Source organism: Thamnophis elegans, chromosome 9 (genome assembly GCF_009769535.1).
Source record: "Thamnophis elegans isolate rThaEle1 chromosome 9, rThaEle1.pri, whole genome shotgun sequence".
NCBI lineage: Eukaryota > Metazoa > Chordata > Lepidosauria > Squamata > Colubridae > Thamnophis > Thamnophis elegans.
Window position 1 is genome coordinate 43,270,022 of NC_045549.1, and position 17,894 is coordinate 43,287,915.

At 35.2% G+C, this 17,894-nt stretch overlaps 1 protein-coding gene across 1 annotated transcript in view; it reads right to left on the reverse strand.

The window, feature by feature from the left end:
- The window catches only part of LOC116513153 (inactive ubiquitin carboxyl-terminal hydrolase 53-like), a 44,490-nt gene that overhangs the window by 3,534 nt on the left and 23,062 nt on the right, over positions 1–17,894 (reverse strand). Inside the window, exons 5-14 of the mRNA XM_032224045.1 lie at positions 17,591–17,704; positions 17,426–17,508; positions 15,682–15,787; positions 14,682–14,828; positions 12,441–12,590; positions 11,457–11,628; positions 10,292–10,438; positions 5,078–5,224; positions 4,208–4,925; positions 3,368–3,444 (exon numbers count right to left, since the gene is read on the reverse strand). Coding sequence (XP_032079936.1) covers positions 3,368–3,444; positions 4,208–4,925; positions 5,078–5,224; positions 10,292–10,438; positions 11,457–11,628; positions 12,441–12,590; positions 14,682–14,828; positions 15,682–15,787; positions 17,426–17,508; positions 17,591–17,704 — 1,861 coding nt within the window. The remainder of the gene's footprint in view (positions 1–3,367; positions 3,445–4,207; positions 4,926–5,077; positions 5,225–10,291; positions 10,439–11,456; positions 11,629–12,440; positions 12,591–14,681; positions 14,829–15,681; positions 15,788–17,425; positions 17,509–17,590; positions 17,705–17,894) is intronic.

Below are 17,894 nucleotides of genomic sequence, written 5' to 3' on the forward strand. Positions count from 1 at the left end.
GGCCCATTCCTCCATGCAGAGCTCCTCTAGAGCAGTGATGTTTTGGGGCTGTCGCTGGGCAACATGGACTTTCAACTCCCCTCAAAAGGTTTTCTATGGGGTTGAGATCTGGAGACTGGCTAGGCCACTCCAGGACCTTGAAATGCTTCTTATGAAGCCACTCCTTTGTTGCCAGGGCGGTGTGTTTTGGATCATTGTCATACTGAAAGACCCAGCCACGTTTCATCTTCAATGCCCTTGCTGATGGAAGGAGGTTTGCACTCAAAATCTCACGATACATGGCTCCATTCATTCTTTCCTGTACATGGATCAGTCGTCCTGGTCCCTTTGCAGAGAAACAGCCCCAAAGCATGATGTAGCCACCCTCGTGCTTCACAGTAGGTATGGTGTTCTTGGATGCAACTCAGCATTCTCTCTCCTCCAAACACGACGAGTTGTGTTTCTACCAAACAGTTCTACTTTGGTTTCATCTGACCATATGTCATCTCCCAATTCTCTTCTGGATCATCCAAATGCTCTCTAGCAACTTCAGACGGGCCCGGACATGTACTGGCTTAAGCAGGGGGACACATCTGGCACTGCAGGATCTGAGTCCCCTGGCGCCGTAGTGTGTTACTGTTGGTAGCCTTTGTTACGTTGGTCCCCAGCTCTCTGCAGGTCATTCACTAGGTCCCCCAGTGTGGTTCTGGGATTTTTGCTCACCGTTCTTGTGATCATTTTGACCCCACAAGGTGAGATCTTGCATGGAGCTCCAGATCGAGGGAGATTATCAGTGGTCTTGTATGTCTTCCATTTTCTAATTATTGCTCCCACAGTTGATTTCTTCACACCAAGCTGCTTGCCTATTGCAGATTCAGTCTTCCCAGCCTGGTGCAGGTCTACAGTTTTGTTCCTGGTATCCTTCAACAGCTCTTTGGTCTTCACCATAGTGGAGTTTGGAGTGTGACTGTTGAGGTTGTGGACAGGTGTCTTTTATATTGCTAACAAGTTCAAAACAGGTGCCATTAATACAGGTAATGTGTGGAGGACAGAGGAGCCTCTTAAAGAAGAAGTTACAGGTGTGTGAGAGCCAGAAATCTTGCTTGTTTGTAGGTGACCAAATACTTATTTTCCACCATAATTTGCAAAAAATTTCTTTCCAAATCAAACAATGTGATTGTCTGGATTTGTTGTCTCATTTTGTCTCTCATAGTTGAGGTCTACCTATGATGTCAATTACAGGCCTCTCTCATCTTTTTAATTGGGAGAACTTGCACAATTGGTGGCTGACTAAATACTTTTTTGCCCCATTGTATTCAAAAGATCATTTCAGACCCTAAGAAAATCAACCTAACATATACTCCTTCAAGCCCAGTGTTTTCAACAGGAAATATATGTATGCATTTGACACAGATATAGGCCAACAATAATATTTAGCTCGCTGAACTTTTTCAATGCCGTGTTCTATGGAAGTTTTCAAACTAATTGCTGGTTTTTCTGCTGTTGTATTACAGCTGGAGTGGAGAATCCCCACAAAAAAATCCTGCTAACCTGCAACGTTAGCATTCCTTCTTATTTAGCCTTGCTGGCTGGAATTGCTGAAGAGTTTTACATATGGGAGGCTATGGGTTCAATGTTCTTAGATTATTATAAACACAGCTAGATTTGAAGGAAGGAAAGAAATTGGAATACTAGAAGAATGAATGAAAAGCCAAAGTTCTCAATTTCAAATGTGTACTGTAAATATGTATCTCAGATTTAAAAATAAGAAAAGGCAGTTATGGCTAGCCCTTGACTTACAACAGTGCACTTAGTGACCGTTCGAATTTACAATGGCTCTGAAAAAGTGACTTGTTTTGACTGTTTTCACACTGATGACCACTGGTAGCATGGTCTATTCCAGTGGTTCCCAAACTTGGCAACTTTAAGACTTGTGGACTTCAACTCCCAGAGTTCTCCAGCCAGAAGAGCTAGCTGGAGAATTCTGGGAGTTGAAGTCCACAAGTCTTAAAGTTGCCAAGTTTGGGAACCACTGGTCTATTCTATTAGAATACTATAATTTGGTTTCTTAAATTAAGTAGGGATTATACTGCAGAGCCTAATAGTATTTTCCAACTTTAGCTATAGGTAACCCTTGTTTAGTCGCAGTTACAACAATAATGAATTATTGATGATCACAAATTATAATGAATAATTTGTGATGAAATCTCACTTTTATGACCTTCGTTATAAAGCAAAGGAAAACTGAAGTAAGATCATCAGCACAGTCTTGGTTTTCCTTAACAATCCTTTGTTTAATGACTGAATTGACAGTCCCAACTGTGGCTGCTAAGTGAGGACTATCTTTATAAGCATCAACATAAGAGGTGGGTTGCTCCCAGTTCGACCTGGTTTGGCCAAACCTGTGGTAGTGGCGGCGTAAGGCCCCACCCACCCAGACACTTCTGCGCATGCGCAGAAGCGCTGTGCGTGCGGTAGTGTGCCAGAACTGGTAATAAAAATATTGCAACTCACTACTGATCAACATGAACCTACTATGACAAACAACATGTAAAATCCTAAAATCTGCTACGTTTACAGATGTGTGATCTGAAAGGGCATTTCTACTATTCGTAGAAATATCTGACTAGACAATAGCAATTAGGCATACATAAGTAAATGTTTAAAATGCCAAATATAATAAAATTATCCTATGAGATATTGTTTTGAAAATATTTTCTAAATACATTCTCAAAGTAACACCCATTTTTACTGGTACTGATATTAATTTAAATTAGATAAAAGTGTAACTGCCTAGGTAACAAAGTATCTTAAAACTCCATGAAACTATTATTATTATTAAATTATTATATATTTTCAACAGGAGGTGGCAGTGCAAGCTTGCAACCAAATACTCCCAATATAGTAGCATTGTGGCAAACATTCAATGAGAGTGGCTCAATGCTGTGCCTTCAGAATTCCAACTAATATAAAAATAGATGTGTTATTTTTCTCTTCTGCTGACATGAAGATCCATGCATGGTTAAAATCAGTCACAGCTCAAAGGAATTTTGACTCTATGTTCTAGCCATATTAATATGTCTGATGTTAGGACTGCACTTTCATTGCCACTATTAATGAAACATTAATATTTTAGAAGTTGACAATAAATTTCATTTATATTTGTTTTTTTTAAAATATTTTATTTGAACATAAGTTTCCACAAATTGGGTACTATTTTTTTTTTAAAAATGGGAAGTAACAAACAATTTTCATAGAAAACCTGCCAACAGTATCAAGAAAGAATTTGTAGAGTTATAATAATTCTAACATTTAAACAGTACATTTTTATAGTCAAAAATCAATTAACAGTTCAATAAGCTGATGTAACACGTATAATTAACCTTACCTTCCAAAGAGTTTTTGTTCAGCTGGGAGAAAGTCTGCAAGACATTTCCAGAATATCTAACTGACAGATTTTGGTCACTATGAAAAAGGATATACTAATTATCAACTGCCTGTACAAATAGTATAACAGAATTCATCAACCCTGAAACATTCTTCTGAAACTTGTTTAAAAAACGGCTAAATGTTTCTAAACAGGAATCTAGAAATTCAACAAAGAAATATATTTTATATAAAAAAGTCAAACCTTGTTCCTCTTTTCTCTCACCCCTCCCACCCTCTATGAAAACTGACAATAGAAAGCAAACATCAAGAGAACATACCTAATTAAAGAAAAGTTAAATGGAAAAAAGGGAAGCAACAATATTTCACATGATTATAATCTAGTATAATCTAGTACTTTTACAAAACTCAGTGTCCTTATTCTATTTGAATAACTCAAATATTGCCATCTGAATATAAGTAATGTTACATCTGGATCTTAATAAAATGTGTTTAAATGACTTCCCCCTCCAAATATAGGAGATTTTCATAGATAATGTCCATAGTAAAGATTTGATTTGATGAATTAATTAGCAAATATTTTCTATTTGATAATTTATAATCAAATATAAATAGAAAATCAATGCAAGTAATTCTACTTATAAGACAACTGGTTTTGTAATTTCTTTTCTCCCAAGCTTTTAACTACCAACAGAACTGGAATACCATGAAGTCTATTATGATAAAATAATGTTTATTTCATTTAAAATTAAAATTTGGTAGGGTGTTTGTACTATGGTATTGTTATATAGTAATATATACGTATTTTGTATAATTACAAATATATTTTTAATATCATTACCTGCAGAAAATGTTTTCTTTCAGACTGTTGGGGTCAACTGGGCTGTTTCCTTCAGTAACTGGTGAATCCAAATTAGCAGATGCATTGCTAATATGATCACTGCTTTCATAGCCAGATTCAGTTCTTTGTGCCTGCCAATTATCAGGATGAACTTTTCTCTCTACAAATCCTGTTATTTTTTCTCTATTTCCTTTCTTTTCCAAATCTAGTGAATTCTGGCTTCCTCCTTGTTTTGCTTCATCTTCATAGATAGTCATCAGACCCTTCTGACTCTGAATTTCTTTGGAACAGATGACTGAACTCTGCTCCTTTTCATGTTTTGGTTTATTGCTTGCATTTAGCTTGGATTTTGAGCTATGTTCCCTTTTCTCTGAATCAATAAAGATGCTATCAACATTCAGAGTTTCTCGCATGGGTTTCCAGCCTCTGCTTCGACTTCTGCTGCTACTGATGCTTCCTTTGTCTTTGGAATCTTGGCTACTATCTGTTTCATAACCAGCTGTGTTGTCAGTTTTCATACGGTTCCCCTTCTCTCCATCTTCCGTTTTATTTGAGCTGAATGTCTGTACAGTGGGTCTAATTTGATTGTGCACCTTTTCATGCCGATAAGATCCTCTCCCTTGACTACCATATAGACGTTCATTGGAATGATGCCTAAATCCAGTTCCAGAAGGTGGTGATCCTGCCTTAAGATTAGTGTGTATTTCTCCTGATAGATCTTAAACAAAGTACCAAAACAGATTATTTATAGTATTCACATTTAGACTTTCTTCTTTATATAAAATATATTTCAGTTCCTTAGACTTTCAAGGCAAAGTTATATAGATTTAATGCATATGGGAGGAATTAGCCAGAAGAAAATTCTGTTACCTTTTTGTTTTCCAGATTCTCTCCTTGATCCTCTGTCAGGATTTTTTCTTAATGATGATGAGTAACTTTTCATCTCAGCTGCCTTTTGAGCACATTCTCTGGAAATATCTTTTGTTTTTTCCCTATGATCATTATGACCCAATTTACCTGCAGCAATAAATGAATTATAGAGTACACGTTTACAGTAATGGAACAGACAAGAAGACAATCTAATTCAAATTTATCTAAATGTTTTGAATAGACCAAAACAAGAACATAACAACAAATATAAAGAAGTTTACCTCCTGCAACATATAATGCTTAGCAGATTGCAATCATATTATTTTTTTAAAAGCAGTGGGTTAATATCCTGTATTTTGGGGGAATTCACTAATTTTTCTTTAGAGGCATTGGAAAAATGTTGAATCTCTGAGGTTTCTTTTTTTTCTGAAGAAGATACTGAAAATGATAAATCTTTTTTTTTTTTAAATATATTTTATTCATTTTTCACATTCCATTTGCAATCACTTATATACAGGGTATTTACTATAAGAAAAGAAAAAAAGAAAAAGGGAATAAAACGAACAAATAAAAAGGAAACACAACTCATCATTCACAACCCCACCTAACCCTTCCATCCTCCATACACCCCATCTACCCCCTCCAACTTTCCTTTCTCCCTCTAACACTCCCCTCCTACTTCCCTTTCCCCACAAACCTTTCTCCCCTTACTCCCCAGACACCCTCCTTACATTCCCCTTACTCCTTCCTTACTCCTCCCTCTTCTTTCCCTCTACCTCCCTCCTTGGTGTATGCCTTTATTCGAGTGTTGTTTGATCTGATAAAAGTAAAATGAACCAAGGGGAAAAAAAAAAAAAAAGAAAGAAAAAACCACCGTATATAAATACATTCTTATTCTTATTAAAACTATATTAACACCCCCCACCCCCCCCCACAAATCCCCATCCCCAATCCTCCCGACTTCCCAGGGCCCACACCTGGCACTACCTTCTGTCTAAAATATCTTGTATACATATGGATTAAAAAATAAAAGTAATATGTCAAAAGAAAGAAAAACAGAAAAAAAAAGAAGAGAGAAAAAAAAAGAGAAAAGAAAAAAGAAGAAGAAGAAAAAAAGAAACCACTCTTTGTGTTGATCTCAGCCCCCCATCTTTATCTATGCTTAAATAGTATAAATCATTCTATCTATATTTTATTCTCGTCTCTTACTTCTTTGCTATTTACCCCAACCTTCTGTAGACTCTCCCGTTCCTCTTCCTAAACCTCATGATCCCTTCCGATAAGATTTAAGCAACGTGGTTCATGCCACATATTCAAATATGACTTTAGAGAAGAGTAATCAAACTTTCCCTTCTAGTAAAATTTAAACAGCGTAAGTGATCTTTCTTAACCTCCTTTTCAAACAGTAATTCAAAATAATCTAGCCAAGCTTCCCCTTCTTAGTAAAATTAAGCAGCGTAGATCAAATATTACTTTACACAGAAATCAATTTCTATCTTAAGATAATTCCAACCGACTTTCTCTTCTAATAGGATTTAAATAACGTAGTTCATTCCACATGCATTTTACCCTCATCCCTTACTTGTCTAATATTTACCACTATCAAATTTATACTAGCATTTGTTTAAAATCTAACTCAAAGCAATTTCAACCAACTTTCCCTTCTAATAAAAGTTAAATAGCATGGATCATTCCACATATTCAAACAATACTTTCAGCAAGAGTCAGTTAACCTTCTGTTTTAAAATAGTCCCTTCTAACAAAGTTTAAACAACATAAATCATTCCGCATTCTTTTTACACTTATCTTAAGATAATCCCAACCGGCTTTCTGTTCTAATAAGCCTTAAACAACGTAAATCATTCCACAAATATTTTACCCTCATCCCTTGCTTGTCTGATGTTTACCACTATCAAATTTATGCTAACGTTAATTTAAAATCTAGCTCAAAGTAGTTTCACCCAGCTTTCCCTTCTAATAAGAATTAGTCCGCTTTTTCTACCGGAGAGAGGTCTCAAACCCCCATTCAGTCCTCAACTTTGGCGAGTATTTTAAAATGTCTAAATTCTCGATCTCCGTTTTTTCTGCTTCTCCGAGGGAGGAAGGGCTACCCCCTCCATCTTGCAACCACATGGCCTGTCGTTTGCCTTCTCCTTCCGCTTGTCTCTCCTCTCTTCCAAGCGAGTCAGGAAGTCCCGCCTTCAGAATCCTGCAATAGAAATCTTGAGCCTCCGAAACAGAGTTAAGACGAAATCTTTGATTCTCAAATGTAACCGTGATGCCGGCAGGGGCCTCCCATCTGTATCGAATCTGTTGACTCCTAAGCTCCTTAGTTAAAAAGGTGTAGTCCCTTCTTGCCTTTAACATCTGGAAAGGTATTTCTTTGAAGACAATCAAGTTCTGGCCATCAACTCGGAGACTGTTATTATAAAACTTTTGCACAATCGCATTTCTAGATTCTTTTGTAGAGAAATGTATAATTATGTCCCTCGGGAGCTGTCGCTGTTCCGCTATCAATGAGTTCTGGCGATAGATTTTCCGAATCTGCCAATCAAAGTTAAGTCCCGGGCTTCCCACCGCATAGCTGAAGGCTTCAGCAAAGGTCTGTTTCAAATTCTCTTGCTCCTTTTCACGGAATCCTCTGACTCTTATTGCAAATGCCTTCCTATTAAAATTTATCATCATGAGCTGTTCTTCATTGTCTCTAATTTTTTGTTGTAAAATTTGAATATTGGTAGTCAAATTAAAATTAGCCTTCTCCAAACTTTCCAATTTGTTCTCTATTTCAGCAGAGTAATCTGACAGGGCAGACACGGCTGCAAACGTATTCGCCTTCATTTGATTAACTTTAGACTTTAAATCATCATATAGTTCCAATACAAATTCCTTAATTTCTTGTTTAAAGGCATTAAACATTTTAAAGAAATATTCCTGTGTTAGAAATTCTCCAGTAGAGGGCATAGGAGACAAAGGCTGTGGTTCCAGTAAAAATTCTTTAAATTCTTTAGACACATTTGTAGCAAGACGCTTCTTTGACCTAGGTGCCATAATAAATAAACAAGTAAGCAGCGTTTTGCTCCCCTCTATTTCCAAAGAATAAGAGTTTATTTTGTTAAGGAGCGGTCTGCAGGAAGGTAAAACCGGCTAAGTACATCCACTATCAATCATCCACAGAGAGAAATCGCCATTTTGAAGTCCATTTAGACAAAGAAGTCTCTAAGACAAATGGTGCTGGTATTTAAGATAGTAATAAAAGCATAAATCTCACAGGGGTGGGACCCGCCCGTATCAATTCTAGCTTGAAAAAACTTTGTTTTGTCCTGGGGGGGCTAGCCTGTCTGGGGCTGCCAAAAAAAAAAGGCAGCTGAGAAGAACTGGCTGGAGATAAAAGCTCTGCTCCGGCTGGATCTAATCTCTGTCCACAGCCAAAAAAAAGAAAAAGGCTGTGGCTTACGAATAGACCCTCGCCTACAAAGCTACTCCCTGCCCCTTTTTTTTGCCAAAAAGGGGTGCTATCTATGATCTTATTTAGATATACAGACCAGATCTCTGAGGAGCTCGGTGGAGCCCTCCTCGGCAACAGGCCACGCCCCCAGGAAGTCCACTGAAAATGATAAATCTTAAAAGCAGCACATATAGCAGTAGGTTCATTCTCATACCTTCCCTTTTCCAAACCTTAATCAAACCAGGAATGAGGAAAGCAACAAGAAGATTACTCCCAGCAGCATGTAGAAACTGTATTCTAGATTCTATGGTTAAGAAGCCAATAATTCTAAAAATACCTTAGGTTTTTAAATATACTACCCTCCATACTCAAATCAGATTTGGAATAATCACACTATTTGAAATTACAGGAAGTCCTCAACTTATGACCACAATTAGGACCAGAATTTCCACTGCTATGCAAGGTGATTGTTGAGTCATGCACAATTTTTTGATCGTTTTTGTCCTGGTTGTTAAATGAATCATTCAATCATTAATCAAATCCGGCTTACCCCAATAACTTTGCTTGTCAGAAGCCAGATGGGAAGGTCACAAATGGTAATCACGTGACCTCAAGATGCTACAATAACTGCAGATACATGCTGGTTATCAAATGTCCACATTTTTATCACATGATTATGGGATGTGGCAATGGTCATAAGTGTGAGGACTGGATCTAAGATTTTTCAGTGCCACTGTAATGTTGAATGGTCACTAAATGAGGACTACCTATAATTTCAAATATTGTTTTTAATTCATTTGATTCTCCTTCTCTAGTTTGAGGATTTACGTGGAGAACATATTATGTTTTAGGTCATATTTATGTAGAAATATTGAAATTACAAAAGGATCTGATTCACAAAATTTGAGCACCACTGTAACATGGTAGCTTGCTAGACATTTTATATAATTAGTTTTTATAATCTCTTTTTAATAAAAGTTTTTTTATTTTTCGCTTTCAAAACAGACACAACACAAAAAATCCTTTCTTTACATACTGTAGAAAGTGTTTCAGTTGGTTACAAAAATTTTTCATGTGTTTCTTTCACAGTCACCCATGATTCATATTAATTCTAGTATTTTAAATCAAATATATTTGTACATATTACCATCATCCTACCCCTATTCTCGTTTGACTATAATTGTTTAAATGTCCTTCATCATAAAACATACCAAAACTCAAGATATAACCACATACTGATATCTCATTTGCTATTTCTAGTATCCCAATAGCACTATTCCTTATGGACTATTCTAGCTAAACATCAATAACATTTAGTAACAAAGGTTTATAATCTTCTTTTTCAAATCACTGTTTACAATTTACATCCAATTTTCCCATGTTGTACCCATACCTATATATACATTATCATCATTATCTCTCCTTTATTTGACTATATCCATTATCATAATTTAATTCTTTTTCATTAATCTTTATATGTAACCAAACCATTTCTCATCTTCCTTTCATAGGTACCATTCGATATTCATATCCAATTACTACTTGTTATACCAATACACATGTATACATTATTATCATTTTCAATTGTATATTTAACCATATCTATTGTCACTAAATTTCACTACGTCATTAATTTCATTAATATAATGTTCAATTACTTGTAGAAGGTAACATTTTAAAAAGTCAAACAAAAATTATTTATGATTAACCTTACAATTAACCTAAGTATAATTCATCCCAGTGATTAAAAAAATGTGTATGACACATACTTGACCCTCTGACATTAGTAGGTTGAGTATAGTTCCTAGTAAAGGCAGTGTTTTCTAGTTGAGCTTTTTTACTCTTCTGGTTAGAAGTTTCTTCAAATCCATTCTCCTTTACACAATCTGATTTAAGAAAATTATATTTCTCAAACCCTAGAAAAAAGAAATGTTAAAAAACATTATTTTTATGAGGAAAAAGTTTACTCAATTTTTCTCTGAAATTGGTTTTTCAATGAACAGCCTGCCTAACGAATTAAAAATAAATTCCTGAATAAAAGCTATACTAGGCACACTACACAGTTTAAATTTAATAGGAAAAATATTTGAAGAATGATCAAATTTCACCTTTTACTAATAAAAAATTCAAAGTAAAATTCCATTTCAGACTTTAAAAAATTCACATTTTAAAAATATCTAGTTACTGAACACCCCCCCCCCAAAAAAAATACCCCACAACCAAACAAGAGAACCACCAAGCTCTGAGAATAGCAAGGACTCCACAGTTCAACAATGAGCTACATATATTCTCTGATAGAAGTCTAGTGTCTGATTTTTGGTAAAAAAAATATCTATTTTGCATGTACTCCATCCAATGTGAAAAATTAAATATGCCTCAGACTCAGTTTATTAATTTTCTAATAACTAAAGTTCCCACAACTTTCCTATTCCTAGCCCTGACCGTAAGAAATTATGCATTAATACATTAATATTAAGGACACCAAAGTTCATTTAATTGCCTAGCCTTATTAGTTTTCAAATTTTTGTTTTTTCCATGGCAACAGGGAGGCTCTAAAGTGATTAGATTGTATTTAGAATGTTGGTTCATTCTTAGTTGTATTTATGGTCAATTGTTTTAAAATGGCTATATATATTTGTTTTAAAATGTTTATATGCTAGCAAAAGCTATGTTTGTGAGATGGCTCAGGATATAAGCTTGCTAAATAAAATAAAAATTAAATGACCGTGTAATCCACTGGAAAATTTTGGGAGAGTTACTCTCTCTACCTCAAATTGCCAGTCAGTCAGGATAAAACTAGAGAAGACTTTCATGTATAATGAGTGGGGAAAAAGGTGGATTACAAATATCATGTTGGCAGTTTATCTACACCATATTAAGCATCTGCCTATCTTACTAAATAAATATAGTTGTAAATATTCAAATTTGTATTACCAAATTCTTCTCCATTTCCTGTAGAGGCTTTATAATGTGACCAATGAATTATATGCTGAAGTGCATCTTCTGTTGATACCGGTGTACCTTCTGGGTTTGCATAAAACAGTAGCAGTGGCTGAAAGTGACACCGGAGGCACTTGGATACCACATCTTTCCATTTTGTTCCAACCTAAAAGAGATCATTTAATCAGTTAAGAAAAAGTGGCAATCCAATTAAAAATAAACTGATATATCAAACAAATTAAAACTTTTTAAAATAGTTTAGACATGTGAAAAATACATGTCTAACTCTACAGCTTTTTGTGCAATGCATGTTTCTGAAGCAACAAATTCCTGCATGACTTAGAACAAAACTAAACCTTTCATTTGCAATAGTGGCGAATATCTGTAGCTTGGGTGGAGGATGAGGGTGAAGGTTTGTTCTCCAAGCTTATGGGTTGGTTTCAGAATCCAAATCAACCGCACAGCCAAACATAGCACCACCCTCAATCAATCCACAAAACACCTCCCTCCACCCCCACCCCGCTAGCAGTTCATCTCCCAATGACTCTGACTTGATATAATCTCATCACAAGATCCACCAATGACTCATAAGTGACCCATTACAAGACACTCAATTGACACACCCACATCTGAAGCCCTTATAAACAGAACACTGACACTGATATCCCTTAACCTCTGCTGAAGAAGTTACCTAGCCTGGTAAGGAAATGTATGGAAATCAACCCACAAGCTCAGAGAGCAAACCTACACACACGCACGCATGCACGCACGAACGTGCGCACACACACACCAAACCTTTCATCTTAGGTTATGTGCATTAGAAAATAGATTCTGACTGCCTTAACTTTGATATTAAGACTTTACTTCATGTCTCAATATCAACATTAAGGAAGTCAGAGCATTATATAAAACATATTTAAGTATCTTAGCAGCTATTGGGATGCCTCTATTTAAAATGCAATATCATAACTAACTTACCTCTTTAACATTAGCATCATCAAATAACACCCATTTACAACTCTTAGTATGAAAGGCGAAGGCACAATAATGTCTGCTTGCATAGCATATCATCCCCACAAGAAAAAGCTCACTGTTTTTGGCATGTTCATCAGTAACTCTATAAAACAACTGTAAAAATGATAGATAAGCAAGTAAGAAATAGAGATGAGGATAAATCACAATTTTACATAGCCATATTGAATGAGTCCATCCAGTTTATTTAGCAAAACATGCCTTTTTCAGAATAAATCATTTTACCACTGATTCCCTCATTAGAAGTCTTATGTTCTACTTGAGTCAGCTATTATCACTTAGATCAATGGCCTAAGACTTCAAGTCTGTAAGTAGAAATGACCAATGAATAGTTTCTAGAAATTAAAAAAGTATCTTGACTTTTCAGAACCTTTTGATTATGTTGTTAACTATTTTACTAAATTTTAAGTTATCTTTTAAATTTCTGTTTTTGCTGTTTTAAAACTGAAATACTTTATACATTCTATGACCTCTAGGTGACTTTCCATACCATCAACCATGGTATTCTCCTGGGGCGGCTTCGGAGGATGGGAATGAGAGACCTTGTGCTGTCCTGGTTCACTTCCTTTCTCTGTGGCCGCTCTCAGTCAGTGTTGACAGGTGAGAGATCCAGCCCTTGCTTTAGGGGGTTCCGCAGGGCTTGGTACTCTCTCCGCCTCTGTTCAACATTTATATGAAGCCGCTGGGTGAAATCATCCATCACCATGGACTGAGGTATCACCAATATGCTGATGATACTCAGCTGTATGTCCTGGCCCGTGGTGAGTTAAGTGATGTTGTGTCCTCCCTCTTGCAGTGTCCAGAGACTGTTAGGGGCTGAATGGGAAGCAACAGGTTGAAACTAAACGCTTGCAAGACTGAGTGGCTCTGGATTTGGGGTACGTTGGCTAAGGGAGAATTGCCACCTTTGGTCTTGGATGAAGTGACACTACTCTTAAGATCATGTGAGTAATATAGGGGTTTTCTTGGACTCATGACTCCTACTCGAAGAGGCCAGGAGGGCCTTTGCGCAACTGCAGGTTGTGCGCCAGTTACGCCCTTTCCTGGGCCAACAGTCCTTACTCACAGCCACTCATGCCCTAGTCACTTCCCATCTTAACTATTGCAATGCACTCTGCATGTGGCTGCCCTTTAAGAGCATCCAGAAGCTCCAGTTGGTGCAAAATGCAGCTGTTCACATGGTTTTGTTCAGATCCGGGTGTGCACATGTATTACCTCTCCTGCAGGAGCTGTATTGGTTACCAATTTGCTTCAATAAAATCCTTCATGACTTGGGACCAGGTTATCTGAGGGATCATCTCTTGCCGGTCACATCTACTTGACCTATCAGAGCAGAGGTGATAGGGAATGTTGCAGGTTCTGTCCCCAAAGGAGATACACCTGGTTGGACCCAGAAGGAGGGCCTTCTTCATGGTAGCTCCCTCTCTCTAGAACATCATTCCCCCAGAGATTAGAATGGTCCCCACTCTAATACTCTTCCGGAAGGCACCAAAGACCTGGGTCTGGGGAACCCAGAGCAGGATGGAGCCCATTAAATGGCTCGTCTGATCTGTTGTTGCTGGGGTGGGGGGTGGTTTTGTTATATTGTACTAAATTAATTGATTTGATTCTTTTTGTTAGTTTTTATTGTTTAAAATGTGATTTTTATTCGGTAAGCTGCCTTGAGTCGCCATGGGTGAATAAATGGCAATATAAATTCAATAAATAAATAAATAAATAATAGACATGCACACTCTTGTGTATTCAGTTATACATTTGTATTATTCTCTTCTAGGGCACCTGAGAAATTTTATTAACTTAACCACATATTTTAAAAGTTGTATTTTGATTTGTTTTATACAAAAAATACTAGGTAAAACATATCTTAATTATTTTAAAAAATTATTAAAAATAGTGGTAAATGATGCAGCATGGACATTTCTTGTGCAATCTAGTTATAAAGTTAAAAAAAATCCTTTTAGCATGGAATCCTATGTATGTTTTTCAGGGAGAAAGCCCAACTTCATTTGATTGAGTTTCTGAGTATAGGACAATATTAGACAAGACAGAGAACTCTATTCTATTCTATTCTATTCTATTCTATTCTATTTATTGAATTTATAGGCCGCCCAATCCCGGAATAATTTCAAAGTTCTTTTAATATGTTGAGAGAGCATAGAAAATTAAATATATTAATATGTTCAATACCCCTGGAAGATAAAGTTGTGTTGCCAGATTTCGGATGACATCTTCTGTTAGGTCAGAATGTTCAGAATCCCAAACTAATCCAATAGTAACTATTTCTGGAGAATTCATTAGAACACGGCGGATTTTAATTTTTTGGCCACAGTTGCTCTACAAAAAAAGAAGAGGGGACAAATAGTATGATCTAGATGCTTTTGAATGTCAAGAGCTTTATATAAACCACATAAAATTCACTTAGAAGACTATGCTTTATAATAGACAACATCTCCAATTTATTCACATGCCAAGTCCCATTATTTCTGATCTAAATGATTAGTTATAAAACTTAAATATGTTAGCAATATGCAGCAATTCATCTGAGTTTCCTACCACTTTTCTTTAAAGTAGGTTTCTTTAGAGACTAAAACAAATTAGTATAATTTGATTTTTTGGTCACTGCTGTTGCATAGTATCAGACATTTCGGCAACCCTTATAGAGGCATAATGGAAAAACTACTCACAACAAAAACTATTTTGAAAACTGTTAAGACAATCCGATTTAATAACTATTAAGGTATGCCACTATGTTTTCTAAAACTGAAGTATTTAATTGCAATTAATTGTTCTGTGTATCAATAAGCTATATGATTTTTACTAAAAATATGCATATCACCAGTTATTTTAAAATTTTCAAAATGATAATTTTTATACTTGATAATGTAAAGACTTTCTGTATAATAAATTTTTTCTATATTATTTGTAAAATAATTAACCTTTTTCAAATAGCTATTATTTTATCTGAGAGCCAATACCAAATAATTGTTTAAAGGGTTACTTTTCCTGGGATCTTGTTTTAATTTTGTATGACAATATGGATTACTTTGATTTATGATTTAAATATTTGAAGGCAAAAGACAAATTTTAAAAACAAACTATTCACTTAATGTTAAAAGTTTGGATTTATCATGATCAGGGGAAAATCCCCCACCAAAATATTAGAGCACTATTTCTTTTGTTAACTTACCGGACAATTTCTGAAGTCATCTGTTGTATTTGCAGCCTGAAGGAGTTGAGCAAACATTTCTGGCTTAAGTCTTTCATGTCTTTCCACCATTCTATCAATTTCATTGCTGTACATGAAATAATTTGATTTAGTCCATTTTATTATTGCAATTAATAGAATGTTCTTATATTTGTAATATTTATATTCTTATTTTCACTAAGAACTATAACATAGCACAATGGCACTAATTCATCCCATTGTTCCATATAACAACCCTGTGTGGTAGACTGAGATGAGATCATGACTGGCATTTCCCAAGTGAGTTTCCATGATTGAAGGTGGACATTTTATTGCTTACATTAAAGGTGATGAGCAAGATTAGGAAAAAAAAACCATTTATTTCTTTTATAGATTTAGATCTATTTAGGGCTATGTAAATCTTACAGAATATTACAAGTACAAAAATGTACATGAAAGGAAAATGTATTATGTAAATATGAATGTAAATATTTTCAAGGATGGAAAAAAATCAGATGCTTAGACCTTAAAATCAGATAGGGGCCTTAATAAGGAGCCTACGAACTGAGCTCTGGTCAAAACTACAACAGGTTGCTATTGTTTTTATGACTAGAATTTCTTTAAAAATGCTTCTGGAAAAAAACATGGCTTGAACATTCCTGTTCATATGAGGCAAATATACTGCAATAAACTTTTCCTTTGTAATTAAAAATACTGGGTTATATTGACAAAGCAAAATATTTTGCTATAATTTCAACATTCACTAGACATTTCATTTATAGAAAATTATTCTATAATTAAAATTATTTATGGGCTTAAAATTTGGCAAATGTAGTGATGTCTAAAAATTATGTCTGTTATTCCATTCCATCACAATAACAAGATTATACTTGTTAAATGGACATATCTAGCTTACCTATAAATGTCCAGTATACTTGGAAGCAGGATTACAGCTTGGACTGATGGGAAATCATTCCGTGTAGTAGAATAAAATAATTTATTCCAAGAAGAAATTTCCTCTGCTGTGTCTTGTGAAATACTTTAATTAAATTCTCATTTCCACCATCTGGGAGGAAGCAACTTCCTATTAGTTCAAGCTGTTATTTTAGTTCCCAAAGGAGGAAAATAAAGGCTGATGTAATAATCTTAAGAAATATTTGATCAGGTCAGAAGTTGCCAACTGTCACGACTTCTGAGCCTTAAAAACCTTTATATCTGTAACTTTTATCTAATTCTTATGCACCACCCAGAATTCTTTTTGTAAGATGGGTGGTTATTTAAGTGTGAGCAGAATCAGACTTATTTACTACTTCAATGAGGGACTACCAGAAAATCCTAATGCTGTAAAGTTGGAAAAACATCCAAGAAAATAATTGTAAACCATTTCTAGACAGTTGTGAAGAAAATTATGTGGACTTGTCCATCAAATCACCAGAAGCTGAGCATGTAATATATCTTATTGTGTTCATTAGTGTTTTTATCAATAGAATATCGCCCAACGCTAGTAGATATTTCATTCTCACTTAACAACAAATACAATTGAATTTTTAGAACATAAATATATCTCTCTCTCCTAGGAACTGATTACACTTTCAGATGTAAATGTTCTTCAGCTTTAACATGATAAAAAGGTAATTAGGTTATTAATCAAAGCTAGTATTTTGCTCTAAGATGTGTCTCACTATTCACACTAAAATTGTTAACTTATGAGACCAATGGAGGAAAAATAACAAATAAATTTACTTACCATAATGCTGTGGTTGAAATGTAACGTACAAATTCTGTAAAAGGCAAAGGGTCTGAAGATGCCCCACAAGTACAACATACACACTGTAAATAAAAGAAAGGGTTTTTTATTTTTAGAGATTTTTAAATATTAAAGGAGTAAAATAAATATGAATAAATATCTTACCTGTTCATATAATGTCATAGCAAACTTTTGATGTGTTATGCAGGATTTGGAAGTGCACATATCCGTTGCATTGCTTGGTACTATATGATAGTGAATTCTCTCAAGGATATTTTCCTAAACAAGTAAATGTCTTATATTAATCATGATTATGCTATGCAATCAAGTTGGTGTTGACTATAAGAGGCTTCATATGCAAACATTATCTGTCCCCAACCTGTTCTTTCAGATAATACATTTCACCAATTGAACCTTCAAAATGGCTTGTACTGTATATATGTTTTAATATAGTCATTTTTACCTCACA